This window comes from Oryx dammah, unplaced genomic scaffold (genome assembly GCF_014754425.2).
Source record: "Oryx dammah isolate SB20612 unplaced genomic scaffold, SCBI_Odam_1.1 HiC_scaffold_16, whole genome shotgun sequence".
Classification (NCBI taxonomy): Eukaryota; Metazoa; Chordata; class Mammalia; order Artiodactyla; family Bovidae; genus Oryx; species Oryx dammah.
The window spans coordinates 8,486,761-8,507,644 of NW_024070200.1; the positions used below are offsets into that span (position 1 = coordinate 8,486,761).

The 20,884-nt window shown below is 35.8% G+C and overlaps 1 protein-coding gene across 9 annotated transcripts in view; it reads right to left on the reverse strand.

The window, feature by feature from the left end:
- Window positions 1–5,339: 5,339 nt before the first annotated feature.
- Window positions 5,340–20,884, reverse strand: part of PAPOLA (poly(A) polymerase alpha) — a 54,375-nt gene continuing 38,830 nt past the window's right edge. For 2 of the 9 annotated variants that reach the window (XM_040257074.1, XM_040257079.1), the window contains exons 17-22: window positions 19,360–19,502; window positions 16,900–17,000; window positions 16,484–16,704; window positions 12,743–12,805; window positions 10,850–10,924; window positions 6,678–8,822 (exon numbers count right to left, since the gene is read on the reverse strand). In XM_040257074.1, coding sequence (XP_040113008.1) covers window positions 8,727–8,822; window positions 10,850–10,924; window positions 12,743–12,805; window positions 16,484–16,704; window positions 16,900–17,000; window positions 19,360–19,502 — 699 coding nt within the window. In that variant the 3' untranslated portion in view covers window positions 6,678–8,726. Of the gene's footprint in view, window positions 5,620–6,677; window positions 8,823–10,849; window positions 10,925–12,742; window positions 12,806–16,483; window positions 16,705–16,899; window positions 17,001–19,359; window positions 19,503–20,884 lie in introns of those variants that run through there. The other 7 variants (XM_040257077.1, XM_040257076.1, XR_005723937.1 and 4 more) reach the window with 6 other exon arrangements.

Here is a 20,884-nt window from a genome sequence, read left to right on the forward strand (position 1 = left end):
CTATACAGATACAAAATTTCAAGAAACTAACTGGTGACAGTATTTGGCTCAAATAATGATCTACAAACAAAATCCAGATGATTTTTATTTACAAACAAAAATCAGATTGACCTGACACAAGGTTTAATAGACTATCGCATTTAATCCTTTCCGATGTGGATTTCCTAAACCCTACCTTGGACCAAAGCTGAAACTGCCCTATGCCATTTGGCTAAGAACTAAACTGTCAAAACTTTAAGGCCAATTGAGTGTTGCTGAGTAAATGTTGAAGTGCAGAATCTGACTGCATCTCTCCCAAACAGGCATTCTTTGTTACCAGCACAGAAAAGCTGTTCGTTAAATGTTTCAACTCAGCTACATGATAAAACAGCAGTCAATACGGGACGTCTTAATCAACAGTCTTGCTGCAGACTGTTCCCTAGCATGTGACAAGCCTGACACAGACGAGCCAGGATCTCCTGAGATTCAATTCCTAACCCAGGGACTAGGCACCTCTAGCACAATGCCACTTTCACCAACGGCAGCTCAAGTCTTCTACTGAAAAAGAAGCCTGCACCTCATGTCTTAGTCTCCATGAGGCTCCGCCTTCCAATTGGCTCTGGTGTCTGGTCATGTCTCAAACACCAGGTGGGATTCTCCCTACCCTGTCTTCTCTTCATGGAAACCAGTATGACAGGTTTCAAATAAAATACCACTCAAGTCAGAGCCCCAGAGATGCTTTAACTTCTAATCCTTTACTCATGGAAGCTCCATTGACGTCAGCAAACCAAAAATCACAAGAACTTACAAATAATTCTGAATTAATGACATTTTCCTACCAGCCATTACTAATAAAAAATTAACTCACTAGGATATAAATCCCATGAAGCCACCAAGTTAAAAAAGTGCTGACCTAGAGCTCCCTGGTAGCTCAGCTGGTAAAGAATTTGCCTGGAATGCAGGAGACCCTGGTTCGATTCCTGAGTCGGGAAGATCCCCTGGAGAAGGGAACAGCCACCCACTCCAGTATCCTGTCCTGAAGAATCCCTTAGCAGAGGAGCCTGGCAGGCTACATTCCATGCGGCTGCAAAGAGTTGGATCAGAGAGAATGTGAAAACATTACTGAATAGACAAGAGCAAAGGGGACGTTATTTTTGTTGTTTCTGACCTCACCTTATTATAGATTTACTTCCCCTTTATCTCAACTGCATTATCCTTTTTAAAAACTTCAGTATTAGCCATGTCAAAGGCCTAAGCTATTTAAAACTCTTCTGGAAATACAGTAAAATTTTCAACCTCTCCCACAGCCTGTTTGTTTAACAACAATCAAATCCAAAACTCTTCATAAAAGTACTACAAGGCTGGGACTTCCCTGGTGGCCCAGTGTTTAAGAATCCACCCTCTATTGTGGCAGACCTGAGTTCAATCCCTGGTCGGGAAACTAAGATCCCACATGCCACAGAGCGACTAAGCCTGCGGGACTCCAACTAGAGAGCCTGTGTGTTGCAACTACTGAGCTGGCACACTCTAGAGCCCGTGCTGTAACAAAAAGATCCCAAGTAACAAAATGACCGAACAAAGACCCAATGCAGCCAAACAAGTGAAAATGAAAAACAAGAGCTCTGAATTAAAAAATTTTAAACAGTACTACAAAGCCAAGTAGCAGCTGATGGAAAACACTAGGATTCTTCATAGCTCGCCTTTCTTCTAGCCACCACAGCATCTGTATTATAGATTTCAGTTTACAGGGCTGTGATCAGAACCAACCCTGGCAAGTCTGGCCAAGGAACCTTCTTGGGAGATCCAGGGGATACCAAGAACAAACGTGGCAATGAGAGAACAGGCTCTCAGACACCCTGAGGTTCAAGGACGATGTGATTCAAGGAAGGCTCACTGCATCAAGGCCCTGCAAACATCCACCTTATTTCCTCCCAAATCAAAAGCAAGCCCAACAGAACAAACATGCAGAAAATCCATTTGGAAGGTCTCACGTTAAAGGAAGTACACATCAGTCAGAACCTGCTTCTAAAGGTTAACGGTAAGATTACTGAAGATCACTTAGAGGGGTAGGGTGGGTGGGGTGGGAGGTGGGAGGGAGGGGACATATGTATATTTATGGCTGATCCATGATGATGTATGGCAGAAATCAACACAATATTTTAATTATCTAATTAAAAATAAATTTAAAAAGAGAAAAAGATGGCTGCAGATCAAGAAAATCACTGTGAGCCCAATCTAAAATTTTAACTACTGCCTTGAAAAGGCAAGGATGAAATAGGGACTCCTCCCTCCGTGGAAACGGATGAGCCTGTCACGAGTACAATGAACTAGATACCGAATTAGGTTCCTTCTCTGAGATTTTATCAACACATTGAAAAAAAAAAAGAAAGCCTTGTGATAGATACACATACTTCGAATTCAACTGTTGACTGGCACAGACAAAAACCATACTTGCAAAATTAACTTTTTCAAAAATTTTCATTGTCAAGAAACTAAATTGTCCACATTTGGGTCATTTATTTAACAAGACAAAGGCCACAACAATACAGAAGAGAAGTCTGTCCAAAACAGTCACATATTCAGGAAAACTAAAACAGAAGACATGTAACCTAGGATGATTTAAAAAATCATCAGCAGAATCTCTATCTTTAAAGAAGTGTTATAGAGTGACAAAAATCCTCATTGATTCTCAAGGAGACCACACAAAACAGAACAGCATAACCAAATACCACTCACTCAAGCTTATTAGGAGTGATAGATGAAAAATATATACAATTATAATCACTGTGACCAAGATACTTAACATCCCATAACCAATACTTAACTGAATAAGCAGCCAGTGCTTATTCTCAAGACCGTCAGAGACCTGACTCCCTTAAGACTTCAAGGACTTAGGCTTTCTGTAAGAACCTTAATATTTTCTAAATAAAACCTAATTTTACTAAATCAGATTAGAATGAATTATGAGTGCTTTTAAGAGTTTGCAAAGATAATTATTTTACAGTTGGGAAGTGTGTCACAATCACAAATATTTGTCCTGAACATGCCATAAACATAGATTAAAAATGGAAATGTGAAACCAAGTCTAAATTAAAGAGCTGCTGTAACCTAGTAGTACACTAACGCTCCTTCTAATAGTCTTGGCACAAGGTCCAGGCACGGTCGGCTCGCCGCTGGGGGCGGCTTTCTTGGCTGTGAAGGCAGATCATGCCCTCTGTCACTCATGGGGAGTAGTTCTGCCCAACTGTCTCTTCTCGACAACTTTATCATCAATCTCTTTATTAACAGCTCCACTGCAGTCAGAAAACGCAAACAAGGACCAGTTTTCATGCCAGATTTCTGGAAATCACATAGCACCAGGCACCACACAGTGTGAAAGTTTGTAAGGAGGGTGTTGTGCCAAGAGAAAGACAGCATCCACTAGGAATAAGCACAAAGTTGGGACATTTTACATTATTATATTAAAATACATCTACCCACTTTCTTATGCCTAAAATCCTGAAAAGAACCTACTCAACATCCACGTTTATGTACAGGGACTGAAAAGGAGCCCAGTAGTGATACAAGATCACTTCACTTCCCACAGATAACTTTGTTATTCTGCCTTTCCATAAAACTGATAACCCCTTATATATCATGATTAGAAAACATACAGGGCTGAGACAAATGTCTGCAATGACCTGAATGAAACTCATAAAACTGACATTTTTGAACTTAAAATACATATTTTGGGACTGAAATCTGTTGAATCAAAAAAATAGCTTTAATTAATGGAAGCGTTCCTAAACAGCTTATGTGTAAGAGACTTTATATATACATTTTTTTAATTGGGTCATAATCACATGACTAATATGAAATTTAAAACACCCAAGTTAAGTATAAACTGAGTATAATGTTTGGTAGTTCTAAATATTGAGATGCATGGTACTTAGATTAAGTGATAACTTCATCACTGGACTATTAATTACATCACTCAGCCCATGACTTAACAGATCAGGATTTACCTTTAATTCCCTTTTAATCTGTTTTATATTTCAATCTATTGACACAATTGTTTGAAAAATATTCTAGATTTATAAGTAAAACAAATTTTTATGTTTTTAAGATTCTGATACTCAACTGAATTTAACTGTTCTAAATAATGCATTTTGCTATAGGGTGTCTTAGATAAATTGTCTTAGGGCTGTGATGTCTGTGCTCAGGTAGAAAAGGACCTGAGTGTTAAGTTCAAGGCCAGGGTCAGTCAGCTCTGGGGCTTCTAGAACTGTTTTTTCTGTAAAGTTGAAACAAAACCAACAAACTCTTTCCCTGGTCAATTCTGCGACCCATTAAGGACCTTGAAAGATTTAACATAAATCCATTCTTCCCACTAAAAATATAAAAATAACACGGGTAAACAAAAACTCTAAGCTGGGTGGCAAGGAGGAAACTTTTTGATAAGGCATTATTATCTTGTATCTTGGGAATATCATAGTAAAAAATACAAAGCTTTGATTGGAGCACACACACCGACTGTTCTGTTCTTCATTTCACCTATTAGTGAAATATGAAGAGATCCGAAACAGGAAAAAAGTGACTGCATGGCCTTATTTACATTATTGTAAAGTATGATGATTTTCAACTCAACATTTTAAGTATTAGGTGGCTAAACTCAATAAACTCTAAACAAAACTGTGCCCATTGTAGATGTGGTTTGCAGCTATCTGAAAACGTGAAGCATTTAAAAAGATGACCAAAGTACAATAACAGTCACAACCTATCACACAAATGTGAGCTTTCTGAAACAGGAACTTGTGCACAACCGCAACTCTACCCTTTCAAGCAAAGTCCTATCAAGTGAGTCGGGACTAGGAAAGGAACAATGTTACTTAAAATTCCATCCCTTTCAGCAAATGTGTATGGTTTGATCAGCTGCAATGAATTTCGCAGAACATTAAGACAAAAGCATGTCTCTAAGGAAGAAAAGCTGAGTTGAAATGACTTTCCAAGTATTTGAAATCATTTCTAGAATTAAGTACATACAATCACTTCTGCAATACAAGGCTCAGAACTACCGATGCCATCGTTCTTGGTGCCAAAACCTACATAAAATGTCACAAGAATTTTCAAACTGACAAGTATGGAGAAAGGATGAATAAATTGATTTTACAAATGAGAAACATATTACACATAATTAAACAGACCACTTGTCTTTCTATGACTGAAGGTCATGTTTATTACAGAACACACAATTTTTTTCCCCCAAGTTCAGGTCTGCAATTGAGACAGCATGCATTTGTGATTTTGGTTTGAAGAAAAGCTAACAGAAAAGAAATAAAGTGGAGAATTTTTTTTAAAAAAGCAAAACATACAATTCAGGGTAAAAGGCAATTAATTTTCCTTGTACTATTCTTTTATTTTAAAATAGGCCAAAGTATATCCAAAGGACTGTTCAATGCCTTTTTAGGTAAACAGTTTATCTTTCTGCTTAAGTGCACTGAAGCGCACGAACAGTTAATATTTCCAGGGCTTGGTCTACAAGTTTGTGTATATTAATGATTTATCCTTTCATATATCAATTACTACTTGGAGCTGCTGATCATTTATTGCCACCTTGAGTGCAGCCAGAATTAACACTATGTAGAGCTCTAAAACATTTTTCTGTGTGGAGAAAAAAAAACAGAGGTATTAATTAGAAAAATACACTTTACTCCAGAATATACCCAGAACCACAAAACACATTTTCAATTATCATTTTACTAATTCAGCAAGATGCATGAAATGTCAAAAGGCTATGTGGTGACTAAACTCCCAAGGTTGCAATATCCAGTTCCCCGTTAGTGTCTTATCACAGTAGGTGTGGTAAGCTCTATTCTGTAGGTGTTAACAATGGAGTCAAGGGTAGTTTTTAACAAGTTTCTCTTTTACTGAATAGTCCCAAAAGTTAAATGTTCCTTAATAAAAGGTTGTTCCACACTGCAATCATATATTATTTTTACATATAGTAAAGGTGTTAGAATCTGGAGTTTCAGGGATGAAAATATGCACAACTGCACATCCCTTGAAATAATTTAATGTAAGGATGTCAATCCCTCCACTCAAAGCATCTAAGATAACCATACCCAAAAGCTGACCATCACATGCACACAAAGCTCATTCCTAATCCGTAAGTTACGTATGCCTTGTTGACCATTTAAAGATTTAAGAAAAGCAGAATCTGATCTGCGTTTAATAAAATGAGAAACGCAGGATCCTAAATTCACTGAAAAACAACAGTGCCACCTGCTGACATTCGAGATAAAGCACCAACTGCTTTGAAAACCACCAGCTTTGAAAGGAAGCACACCAGCGGTATGTACACTGCTGTCTACATGGAGTAAATACAAAGAAAAGAGACGATGTCTATACAAACAGAGCAAGTATTTTGGAGGATGGGTCAGCTGAAAATTAATTATCAAGTACTATATTCATGTTTTCTTCCCTAATGATCAATTATATGAAAAACAAATACCTGATTATGGGAGGTATCAATTATTATTAGGCTGCTACTAATGGCAAAAATTAATCAGATATAGAGCTTTTCTAAAAGTAACAAAAGTAAATTCTTCAGCAAATCTTCACTTAGAGCTATACTATAACTTACAAGTAGCAATAATAGTATCACTGAAAAAAAAAAAACAAAAAAATAGTCAGTCAAAAGAAACCAGCCAACTGTGGGATTGTGCTGTTTTTTTTTTTTTTTATTGTGTTTTCAATGGAGAAATACATCATCTGTTTACAAAATAGCTCTTGAAAAATACAAGGAGTACAGATACTATAAAACAAAGCAAACTCCAGTCATGAGACACTACGTACATCATGCGAAAGCAACAGTCTGATCTCCAGGTTATGAAAATTAGAATTAAAAAGTCACTACACAGAAAAGGTCCAAGTTCCCAGCTTGGCAAAACTTGGGTGCAGTTACATGAAACGTTTAATAAACTGAATTCTTTTTCCCCAATGTGTAAACAAAATGACAAGACTAAATCTGTGCCTGGCAATTTCGATCTAACTCTGAAGCTACACAAAACACACAGACACCTTGTAGACTTCACCTGTTAGTCTGATCATCTTATCTTCTTAGGTGGTGGGAGGAAGGGCAAGGTGACTGTGCAGAGCAAAGATGTGGGAAGTCGAAATACTGTATACTAGACATTACAAAGTATGGTGAAAAGAAAGCCTCAATTAATGCATAGCCTAAGGGGGAAAAGACTAGACTCCAACTTTGGAAAATTAATTTAGAGGGAATGGGGAAGAGTTTAAGTAATTGCAGTTTAGCATGAAAAATGCACGTGTGATAGAATGGAGCACAATGGAGGATTCATAAAACATGCTCACCAGGAAAATGTTAGGTTTACTTTGTCCAGATTAAGAAAGAATGAGTTTATCAACATCTGGCTTCCCTCATATATTTGTAAAGATGAATGCTCTGCTGCTTAATTATGAGGAATTATTTACTGATAGGATAAAACAAAACGGAAAAAGGAGTAGAGAGCTGACTAGATGTCAAGTGCTTGCTAGAAATGATTTTTAAATGTTTCTACATGTAAAATTTACTGACAAGTTTTGGTCAACCATTTAAAAATAAAAATTAGTTTAAAATTCTTGGAGAAAATGCAGTTTTGCCCACGTTTAATATTGAAAATCAACTCTGCTATAGACAGGAGTTCTGTGGAGTGTACAAAATTCCTCATATTTAGAGATCAAACGGCCATCCAAGATAGATGTCATGTTTCACAGGCATTATTTTTAGTCACCCTAAAGTTACAGCCATGGGACCAAAATTTAGTGTTCTGTGCCATACAGCCACAGAGTCACTGGTTACACATCATGGCTTAAGGAAATACTGGCATTTTGTTTTTTTATGAAAGAAGTCCTACCTTACACATACAAGCAAAAGGGGTTGGGGGAGGGAAGAAGAGGGAGGGAGCAAAAAGCTTGGTTTCAAAGACAACAGATTGAAGGCAAAAGAATATGGAGCTTTAACAAGCTCAAAGAAAAATATTTGCTGGCTGATCGCTGATTTGTATGCACTCTAAACAATTCTATAAATAAAAACCAATATCATTTCTTAATCATGACCCCATCAAAACGAAGTATTTCCTAATTATTCTTTCAATGTCAAATATATACCCTAGTGTTGACATTTCATTTTCAAAAGTTACAGCTACCTCAGAGGGACTGACCTAGATGTACTCTTATCCTTTCTCTGAAGCATAACAGTACATCACTGCGCACCGGCATCCGATGTGAAGACTAATGGTAAAGGAAATTCTTCAGGAAAAAATGAAAATCCATCAAGCTGAAAATCTAAAATTATTTCTACTTTCTAATAATAATAATAAAAAATACATAAAAGTGCATCATCAGAATAAAGAATTCTTATGCCAGTTTGTATTGCAAATTTTCCAAACAATGCAGCAAACATAAGCCCAGTCCAGATGTCAATTATGAATACAAACAGAGCTGGAGGTTTTTTTTTTAAAGGCAGTAATTTTTTGAAATAGTTAATGCAACTGTTGCTAACACAATAATAATAGTACTCCTGGCTTCACATACTAACCTGGACTTCCGATCAAGTGCTGATTAGCCCAGTAAGGGAGGTCACAAAAAAACCCTCAATCCACTTTCAGTCATGTCTAGTCTTGTACCCTCCATTCTCCTTTTTTAGCATTTGAAGACAACAGGTTGAGTTGGCAGACATTATTTCTGGACCCCTGAGGTTGTTTTTACCGATTCAATCTCAGTTTTATTGAATTCTTGATAACAGGAATAGGGTTTGCAGGGAGAGCAGGGATATCAGAAAGGTCTGTACTGGATGTTTTCTGAGAATAAAAGCAAAGAACACAACATTGTTCAAAGTACTGTAACTTATCAATGAGACTGTTTTTCACTGCTTTACTTCCTAAGAAATGGAGAGGACCTTCTCGTAAGAATTAAAATCTTAAAAACACTGTAAAATGTTGTTAAAATAGAGCACAAAAAAAATGACTATTACTACAGAATTGTTTTAACACTTGTAGAAATTTTCAAATAAGGAGCAATATTTTGGTAACATTTTAAGCAATATACAAAAACTAAGTAAGTTCAAAAACAGCTTTAATAACAGTCCTCCAAACAATAACCAATCTACACTTATTAAGTTCATGTTCAGTTAGAGCACCAACAGTCATAATATTAACTGGCACTGGAGCACCACCATGTGGGAGAATACTTAAAGTTCACTTTACACACAGGAGCAGCAGTAGCAGTTAACAGTGAATGTATTATTTTCTGACTCTGTCAATTAAAATTTAAATCTACACAACTGAGCAACAATTTGATTTATTCAAAATTTAGGGCGGCTTTATTATGTTAAAAACAATTACTCAGAAAGCCTTTTTAACAACAAAAAAACAAGATGGCATTTTTAATTGTTTAATTATGGAAAATTCCAAACATACACAGAAGCAGAGCCTTATATAATGAATGCCCGTGTATTCATTACTGACTTCATCAAAGCCAATCCACTGTTCTCCCACCTTTACTCTCAGATTATTCTGAAGCAAATCCCAGAGATCCTATCATTTAATCTGCAAATATTTCAAATTTATCTCAAAGATTCATTGTTAGACATAGTCACAATATTAATACCTCCCTTCTATCACCAAATAAAGAGATTAAAATTTTTTTAATCAACGTAACTTTTTATATTTTATATATATAACTTGGTGATTTTTCTCTCAATGGTTCTAGGGATCTTTTCATTAGAAAGAAAATTCTAATTCCTTATAAAAATATCTAAAAGGCAAACACCTAAGGGTATGAATCACTAGAGGGATGAAGTCAACAAAACAAACTATGAAAATAGTTCCCTAGAGATTAATGTGGCTAACCAAAAGGCATGCAGTCACAATCACAGAACTGAATTTTGATAAATAAGTTTGTCTGTATTATCAGTATCAAGTACAACACTTCCTCATGTTGCTGGAATTACTCCACTCCACCCCACAAAATTTTTATTAGCTAAAGGTTATGAAAATAAAACATTTCAGAAGGTAATCACAGCATTTATATCAAGAGGAACTATGAGGGTTAACAGCCAGCAAAAACTCATCTTAAAATTCTCACACTGAAATAACTGAGCCACAAAGAAGCACACAGTACGACTGTCTCGCCAGTACCGTAGCGCCGCTGGGCAGCAGCTTTGTGGAGGTTAACCAGTTTAATGTCTACTTAAAGGAAGTATTTACTGGATGTCAGAGCCTGACCTAGACTTTGGAGTATAGTCAATTTGAAAGGATTTGAGAAGAAAACAACTATTTCACAAACAAAATGAAGGTTCACAAATTAATGAAGAGAGTCCAAGTGTCTACTGTACACAAGGGACTGTCACAGTAGAATTTCTAGGACAAATGAAAAAATAGCTTTAAAGAACTATGGATTAAAAAAAAAGAACAACTATGGATTACACTAAATAAATAACTTAAAAGCAGAAGTGAAAAGTGAAGCAGAAACACATTTTGAAAATAAAACATTTTAAAAGCAATCTATGAAGAAGGATTTTAAGTTCTAAAGTTCACTCTCTGACTTGTAACAAAACCTCCAGGTGAAGACTGCATATTGTGCAGTGAGGATTTAAATGATCTGCAATGTCAAATAATATAAAAAGGGGATGAGTTAGCATCCTGACTGTGCAAAAGAACGGTTTCATCACAACCAGCGCTCCACCTCTGAATACTATATTTGTAGGTGAGCACTTACTTTCAAAATGATAATTTAAATAAACTTCTGACGTACTCACTTTAATTAATTATACGACACTAATCTTAACAACATTTATAAAATTCCCCTTGCTTTTTGCACTTAGTACCTGAGAGGCCAACAGAGAAGTCGCTGTCTGAATGGTTTCTGATTGAGTTGTACTTGTCTCTGTATCAAGTTGTTCCTGTGAGACAAAGAGGACGGGGGAGGAAAGAGACTTAAAAAAATGATAAAAAAACATAACTGGGTTTGGTGGTTAATAAAAAAGACAAATTGGAAGACAGGAGGGATCAAGAGAAAGATGTGACTACATTACAAAACCATCTATCATATCAAATGGTTAATCATCAAAAGAAAAAAACAAACCTCGTAGGTTATTTAACCATTTCAGATACACATGAATTTCTGTTTGCCTACTTAAACTTTATAAGGCATGGTCAAAATATCTCATGACTTTCCAACCAACCTGGACATTTTAAACAAGCACTAATTAAAGACACATATATGCATATTATGAAATGTTGCCCGGACAATAATTAACAGAGTATAAACCCAAGCTCAGGTTAAGCTATGTGAAAAAAATAAAACCAATTCAGTACTATTAAATTAAATTAGCCAGAAGCACAAAAACAGTTCTAAGGCCTTTAATTAAAAGAAGAAAATGTTTCTAAAACAGTCCTCCTTCCTTTTGGTTTCTATTCCCCTTCTCGATAACCAATGCACTGATTCTACTCTGAAAATCACCAGAAAATACAGGGTGAACTGTGTCATTCCACTGCCCTAGCCTTTTTCAAAGCAGTGCACAAAAAATAACAGAGATACGCACAAGTAAGTGAAAATAAACATACAAAAATGTGAATTTCTATAAAATATATACAATAATAAAATTACAAAATACCAAATTTCTCCTATGACACTGAAAATGGTAAATAGTGTAGTAGCAATGGAGGAGTGCAGTCTCTCTGAAGCATACATTAGCAATACATACTAACTTTTAAAAACACCTGTTTGTCCCAGTAATTGCTCTTTCATTAATTTATCCTAATAAACATAAATGGATGGTAGGTATTTAGCTACAGTCAACACTGTAGGAAAGGGCAATTTCCCTTTTTTAACAGAAATAATTGCTAATAGGCAACTAGTTGAATAAAATAGGGTTTAACAGCCTTAAAATAGCATTCAATGCAGCTATAAGTAATATCTGCAGATGACGCAATGGCATAACTATTTTTCTTGCTTTACAGAGTGAGTAAAGATTTGAAAGCAGAAGGCACTGGTATATGTAGGCACAAACAAAACCTACAGACACCAAAATAATATTTGCTAACCTATCGATCTGGATAATTTGCGGGTAAGGAGGAAGATTTGCAATTTTTCTACAACAAGGAGAAAAAAGTTAAAAGCCTTCAGTACGCTTCAATTTCTGAAAAAAATTATATTCAAAATCTAATACTTGGCTACACCAATCTTTCCCATCCCGTCTACCTTAGATTCAAGCCCCGTGCACCCCAGGTTCTAGCCAGAGCTGTGTGCCAAAAACTGGCTCTGTAAATATACCACATTCTCACCTCAAAAGTGAGATGACCTTCTCATCTTATACTACCCCAAACCCTATGAATCCTTCAAGGATCACTCCAAATACTCTGTTCTCCCTTTTGTGATGTCTTTATTATTTCTGCAGTCTTGCCTCTGTAATCAACCACATCTATCTCTTATCTTCTCTACTTAAATACAAATTCCATTACAGGCAGGAACATCTCACTATGCTATTCCATTTAGTGCCCACCAGATACCCCCACCTCTAGGAAGACTTCATATACTTGAGGAATTCAATTTCAATGCCGTAAATGAGTATTAAAAAGGAACAAACACATCTCTAAACACAATACTGAAAACAACCTAAAGCCTGTACAACAAAATGCTGTGCAGTGCTCTAAAGACGTTTCCATCACATCTTCTGTACTAGTAACTGAATATGAATTCTGAGGCTAAGTTAGTATACCTTTGTTTCTGTTTTATCATGTCCACTCAAAGCAAGACAGTTAGCATCTTCACTTGTTTCATCCTGTTTTTAAAAAAAAAAAGCTTTATTCTCTAAAACGAAAATTTAGATTGCTTTTTGCCAATGATTTATAAAAATTTTTAAAGTATAAAATAATTAACCTGTAAGATCAAGTATGTCCTTAAAATAGATTGCTGGTTTGCTTAAATTTTTTTTTTCATGTTAACAAATTCGGCTTTAAAAAGAACATGAGGAACACTGTCATTGTTAATCAGTCATCGACAGAAGTATATTCCACAAACTTTGGAGTTCACAGAATACTTTTTTTGTAAGGAAGAGAAAAAAAGAGCTCATTGATCAAACATAGGAACTTGGAATACTATCACCTCCTTTTTGGGAGATTCATATATATTAGTACATAAAAGGTTCTGAGAAGCTCTAGAAAGACTGTCTCTTTTTAATTTTCCCAAACTTAATTTAACCACAGAATCCCCTTGGCTTAGTGTTTAACATCCTGGAGGAAGCCTGAAAAATGTTCTCCTCAGGTCTTTTTTTCCTCCCTAATTTATTATAATTCTATTTAAAACAAACAACTTATTTTTGGTAAAGAGGAGAAATGAGAAACCAAAAATGGCTGTATTTTCTCATTCCTGTAGTGAGTGACTTGGAATAAACATCACTTTCCTAAGAAAAACAATTTTGACCCTAACTTCTCTGCTCTCCTTACTAGGCAGAACTAAAATTTACTTGTAAATGTGGCTTTAAAACAAGACACAAGAAACAGAGCTAACTTACAGAGTAGAAAAGATTTAACCCCAGTATCAACCAATTCCCTTAAGGGCTTTTATTTGTATACTGCAAACATACAAACTTAAAAAATAGTAACTTAAGTCACAACTGGGCAAATTTCAATACTGACTGGCTATGTGACACTATAGAATTATTATTACTATCAGTAAATATAAGATAGGTGTATACATATATATGTATACATACATATACACACACGTTAGTATGTGTGTGTATATATTTACCAATATATTAACCAATATAAAATCACACAAATATTTATGATTGAAACGACATGCTTGGGATTTGCTTCATAACAATGGGAAAGAAAGTAGATTTGTAGATGAAACGAGACTGGCCCTGAGTTGGTAACTGTTAACGCTTAAGTGACATAAATGTAACTTGTTCATTACAATTTCGTGTATGTTTGAAATTTTCCATAACTTAAAAATTATATATATACATATCTACACACATATCTACACACATACAGAGCAGCATTTAGCCATAGAATTCAGGTGATAAGGCAAACTTTTTCTACATTTATTTCACATTTCTACCAAAAAGGTTTAGCGTATGACAAAAATTAAGCAAAAAGCAAAACTAAACTACCTGATGATACCTAAAATATCTACACGTTAGTACATTACTGAGTAGGCCAGTGTTTGTTTCTGGTTTACTCAAACCTCTAATACTAAGTACTCATTAACAAATAATGAAGCACCTAGTAGGAGACCTTCAAAATCAAAGCATCTGTAACAGACTTTTTCACCTTTAGCACCATGACATTTAGGCCTGAGTTCTAATCCTTACTCTGACTTTCATTAGTTCTATAAATGGGAAAGTTATTGAACCTCGAGTTCCTCTTCTGGGATTAGTCCATGAGAAAACCTAAAATTCTAAGATCCATTCATTATCTTAAAATTCTACTTCTGTTAGTCAACTCCACGAAGCTGTTCTAAGTAAGATGCAAACTGTGAAAAAATACATAGAACAAAAAATTATACAGAGGAGAGGGCAGCAATGAACCTGTATTTTTAAAGATACTTAAGAAAAATCAATTAAGGATCTTACTTACAGAGTTGAATAAACAAAAACTACTAAAAAAATATCAATGACACAATCATGGGCATTTGAGTACTCACTAGATATCTGATTGCTCATTTTTTTTTAAGGTGGGCTTTTTTTCCTTATACTTTCTTTCCTATAATTATTACCTTTTAGATACATGATTTTAAAAATACTAATGAAATAATGTGACTGAAGCCTGAATTTTGCATCTAAATAATCCAAGTACAGGGGAAATGGAAAGCAAAAAGAATTAAGGATACAGGGACTGGCTGAATTCACTACACCTGAAATTATATGATGAGTACTCTTGTACATATTTGAATTTTTATTTAAAAATTAAATGATCTCTTGTGTATATTTAAATTTTTCTGTATGAAGTTAAAAAATTCTATATTCCTATTGCCTCTCTGAACTAGACATGAAACAAGAGTATTTCCTACCAAGGTAAGCACAAATGAAATTTTAAGTATTGTGCTGATACATATTTTGCAACTCTCACAGGGAAAGGAATTAGGCCATTAACATGAAGCAACAGAACGATAGGTATCTAGAGTTATGCTTACGTATACCTTACAGGCAAAAAGAAACATGAATTGTGAAATGCTCTGACAACTCCAAACAAGCATCACTAGACAGAAAGTGGTATTACATCGAAACTACATTCTTAGGTTGCTGCACAACAGTATCATGTAGAACTGGGGTCTTTAATAAAAACATTAGTAGGTCTAATTCTTGGAGAGTCTGATTCTGTGTATTTGGAGGAAGCCCTAAAATCTGTATTTTAAAAAGTAAAATCAAAACAACAAAATCTGAAAAACTGAGGCTTTGAGATATTACAGAGACAGATGTGTTTCAGAATACATGGTACAAAACATGATATACTATACCCATTTTTCATTCTCATTTAGCATTGTCAGAGTGACAAAATTCATTAAATTATTCATATTTAGTTAAGTGACTGTTTCCAAAAAATCTAAACCAAAAGGATTCAGATTAAGCTTGGAATAACTTTTAGAGACAATAATCTTTCACCATTAAAAATCAAATCACTATATAGGACCCCTCCTTTCTTGCCACCATTCTAAAGAAACTTTCACGTAGCAAGGAGGTTCGTAAATAACAAGTTATCAGCCAAAAATCTTAACAAAATTGTTGTCTTGGGCTGTCATCTCTGGGACAATGGTGAATGCCTCATTAATAGGAAAACACAGTAAGAGTGACCCCAGGGAACAATGAAAGTGTGTTACAAGGCTACTTCTATTTTAAGATAAACACCAAAATCAATGTACACTTTTAACAGTTTTCCTAAAACTGAGACTTTGACGAGGTAAACCAACCACTGTGAAAAGTGGAAGTACTATTAGAAAATTTCCTGAAAGGCTGGAGGATATAATCACAATCATTCAAGGTACCAAAACTAATCTGATGTGGCAACTTATGGCCAGGCATTCAGTAAGAATTCCCTGAGAACCTCTCAGTGACCCTTTGATACCAAGTACAGTGCAGAAGCTCCAAAACTCCACCTGGAATACAGAGTACAGAAGCAGAAAACTGTCTGCAAAGGGACTACTGAAGAACTGGCACATGGGAAAGACACCACTATGAGAGAGCAATCCGTGAAGATGACATGCAAACCCATGCTAAGGTGTGTTACGGCCTAGACATGCCACAGAAACTTAAACAAGAAAACACTTTATGAAAGAGTGAGCTACCGAAGAGTGGCAAAGGGGAAAAGAGCAAACTACAGCACTGAGGCACTATCTAAAATGATCTAAGAGCTTTCCTCCTTGCTGCTTTTCAATTTGGGCTCACAAGGTTTTCTTCCACTGGATATCAAAACGGGTAAGGTGGTTATTCTCAAGACTGACTAAATATAGATACCTCTTCTGTTTTGGTTTTCTTGGGGCTCTCTTCTTTATGAGGGGAGGATGTCCTCTTGACTCCTACTATAGGATTAGGTATCTTTGCTGCTGCATTTCCTGAAGGTCTCGGTGGTGGGTTTACCAGACGTGTTGAGGAAACAACTCTGGAGACCGTAGGCTTTGGTGGTGATGAAATGGCTGGTTGTGTGGCAGTTTGAGGAATGCTTTCACTCGATGTACCTAAATAGTAAGTATATAAATACATAAGCGCTAAATTACAGAACACCAAGTTACAAATTTTTTAAGTCTACAGGGAAATAAAAAAAATGGTATTAAAAAACTAAATTCAAACTACATAACAAACAAAGCCATTTTTCAAAATGAAGGCTAAAACCAAATATAATGTATGTATTTCCTTATCTGGCATCTCCTTACCCCCTGAGCTTTCACTGGAATTTACTTGTGGCACAGAAACTTCAGTAGCCTGTATGTTGGTCACAGATGCTGCTGTTACAGCTGGAGCAGGACTGTTTCTGCTAAAAATGGGGAACAAAAATTAAAAAGTGAAAAAGAGCAAACAGAGATAAATAAAACTCAGTAACAAAATCTAATATGTGAAGTTATTTTTAAAGTAAATGATTGATTCTTTCGTTTTATTTCTCATACATATGTATACATCAGTAACTAACTTTGACAAAATATAATCAACAATCAAAAGCACAGAAACATTTTAAAACAGTGCTGCTCAACAAAATTTTCCTAACTATGATCTATATCTACCTTAACCAGTATGCTAACCACTATACACAGGTAGCTACTCTGCACGTGAAATACAGCTAATGGGAAACAGAATGTTTGATTTCATTTAACATTAATTAAACTGGCACATATAGCCAATGACTACCATATTAGAGAGCTAAAAAAAAGATCTATTCTTGTTTATTTAGGGTAACTGACTTAAATGATTTGGGGTATAAAAAATACCATCAAAAGCTGTAAAACAAGAAAATGGTCTGAGAAATAAGATTCGACGTGCAAAACCTAAGGGTTCACGAAATCCTAAAAGGCCATCCAGTGGCCCAGATAAAACAACAAATGACCTCAAAACCCAATCTCTCCTTCAGTGTTCCGGATCCCACTCACCCTTTGTCTCAGGAAACTCAAATCACCCCTCCTTCACTCTCCTATCTCTAACTTTTCTCTCTCAAATAAATCCTGTATCTCCTGTGGTTATTCACTCTCCCTCCACTATAACTTACACTCTCCAATTGCTGAACACCATGTCAAGGTGGGCAAAACTAGAGGACTTGGATTTCTGATGCTTACAAGACACGCACAAGCGGCGAGAGCAGTCAGCTTATTAAAGTTCTGAGCTCACTGGTACATGGGAGGACATGAGGTCAAGGGAGTGGGTGACGCCACACTCTCAAAGCAAATACAGAGAAGGCATAAAGGACTAAAAGAGAGCCCTGAAAAGGCACAAGCATCTAATGATTAAACAGAAAAGAAAAAAAGAGAACCACCACAGATGCAAGAGAAAACCTGAAATAAAATATCAAATAAAATAGCAAAGGATAGTACATAGTAAATAGTTGAGCAAAGATCTATTTTACATATGTGTGAAAAAACTTAAAGTACACAAAGGTTTTTATACAACTTCCAAAAATTCTTATTAAAATTTTTGCTTCTTCACTCAAAAAACAACAACAACAAAAAAAACAGATGAAACCATTAAAAATACAAATCTGGAAGTTAATGCTATACAAATGCAGAATTGCTTTAAAACTGCAAGATTTAAGGACAAGGTCGATGCCCAAAGACTTCAGATTATGTATGAATGGCCTAAAAACACATCACATATTCAAAGCCAAAGAGAAGAAAACTAAATCCCCATCATCTATTGCACCTTGGCATTTTCTATTTCATGCTAATCCAAAGATTCATCCCAACCTGCACTTTTGCCGCTGGCTATTATTTAACAATATACCTTAACAACTCAATTTTTAAAACTGCTCTTTTAAAAAAAAAATATATATATATATAACATGCATTTAGAAAAGTGTTCCTGGTTTAAGTACCAACTCACTAAACAAAGTGATCAATGTAACCATCACAATTTAAAATACCAGCAGCGCCCCCAAAATCTACAATAAACAGCTCCCTTTGAAAATACAGTAGTATATCCATTAAAAAAAAATCTGCAATGATACACTATGAAGATTTACAGAAGTTAAAACATAAATATGGCTTTTTTGTTCTAATTTTTGCCACCACAGCCATGTTTTTTCTTCAAGATAAAAATGTTTAGCTGCTTTGTGAAAGTTGCTCAGTCACGTCTGACTCTTTGCAACCCCATGGACTATACAGTCCCTGGAATTCTCCAGGCCAGAATACTGGAGTGGGCAGCCATTCCCTTCTCCAAGGGAATCTTCTCAACCCAGGGATCGAACCCAGGTCTGCCACGTTGCAGGCAGATTCTTTACCAGCTGAGCCAAGAGGGAAGCCCAAAAATATTGGAGCGGGCAGCCGTTCCCTTCTCCAAGGGGATCTTCCCGATCCAGGAATTGAACCAGGGTCTCCTGCACTACAGGGGGATTCTTTACCAACTGAGCCATCAGGGAAGCTGCTTTACATGCTCTTGAAGAGACAATTCTTCAAAAGAAATTTCCACTAAAAAAAGCCCACATAAATCTTCTCTGGAAGATCGCCAGTATTTTCAGATATCTACCCCCTGCTACATAGGTGATAAGCATCTCCAGGACAGAAATGTGCCTGCGTCCCTCTTTCTGGTTCTCCTCAGCACACCATGTAGTTCACCACAGGCAGTAGGTATTTCAACTTAAGAACCTGGTTATTCAAAAACAGCCACTCCACTTCCTTTCCCTTTGGCCTTACCCCTGAGAGCTGCCAGAACTGTTCAACGGACTGGTCTTCATAGCACTAGTAGGTGAAGGCACAGACATGCTGTTGTCACTGTCCATAGACAAGTCGAGGCTGCTGTCATTCAGAGGTGTCAATTTGACGCCTTCTGTTGAATGCTGCAATTGATACAGTATTTAGTCAATTATACCTTTACCTTATCCAGATCTCTGAAACATGAACATCCTTAACAGATAAATGACTTCTACTGGAAAGCACAAATCAATAAGGTTAGGATAACCAGAAGTGTCATGCCAAAATATAAAAGGCAGATTTGGGACACATACTTTCTGACTTCTTGGGGTCCTCAATTTAACTACAGTTTCTCGGGGGGTGGGGGGTGGGGGAGGAATGATATATTAAACATACACACCATGTAAGACACACCTCAAATTAAAAAGCACTTTAAATAAAATACACATAAGTCAGAGGACTATAAACACACACACACTTCAACGGTGAAAGATGAGCAACAATGAGTGTCTCTGGCTAGTGGGATTAGAAGTAATTTTTCCTTTGTAGAGTTCAAATTGTTCTACAACAAAGATAAAAAATGTGTTCATTTTTTTTAAAAAATCATCAAGTAGTACAATTCAGTGCCTATTCCTAGTTATTTGTACGAGCCTCTCTGAAAAGCAAGAGATTGCCAAAGCTCTATCTACAGCTTAGGATTTTAACATGGTATATTTAATAGTATAAACTATCCTGTTAAAATAAAACCAAAAATAATTTCCTGAAAACTTAATGACCACATGTAAATCCAAATGTTGGTCCTGACTCTTAACAAAGCATTCAAAAACAGTTACTCATTGCAGGAAAACCAAAAGCTAAAAAACTATAAACAGTGCTCTGGGATAAAAGTTGATTTTAAATTAACTTAAAGTTTCTGTTTCTGCAATCAGCACTATTATAACATCAAATTGATTTCTTCATTTTTTTCAGAACACTTTTAGTTTGTGTCCACTCACCTACAGAAACATTTTAATGGAAGTAATTTGCATTATTAAAAAAAACTCATACCCCATATATATGTGTATGCCTGTGTGTGTGTACAACCCATGTATACCCACTCCAATTCCCAAAGGATAAGATGACCTAATCTTTGAGTGAATGGCTCAGAGATACCACTTGTGTATATAAATCAATACTGACCAAATGGGGAAGATGAGATTTAATCATACTATAGCCATACAAAGAAACACCAACCAGACACTTAGTATTTGTAATATAATCTGGCTAAATGGTCACAAAGTCGAAAGTACCCCAAAAAAGCAGATCACGAAAGAGCAGGTATCATTAAAAACCTCTTAAAAAATACCACATGATCTGGGGTTACATACATGCACTAAGAGTCTAAATTGATATACACTAAAACGTTGAGACAGGTGAAATTGGCAGTGAGATTGTGGTTAAACTCTATTTGATACAATTTTTGGACTAGATAAATGTCTGATCACTAATGATACATTTTATAACGAAGAAGATTTTATCTAGATACTAC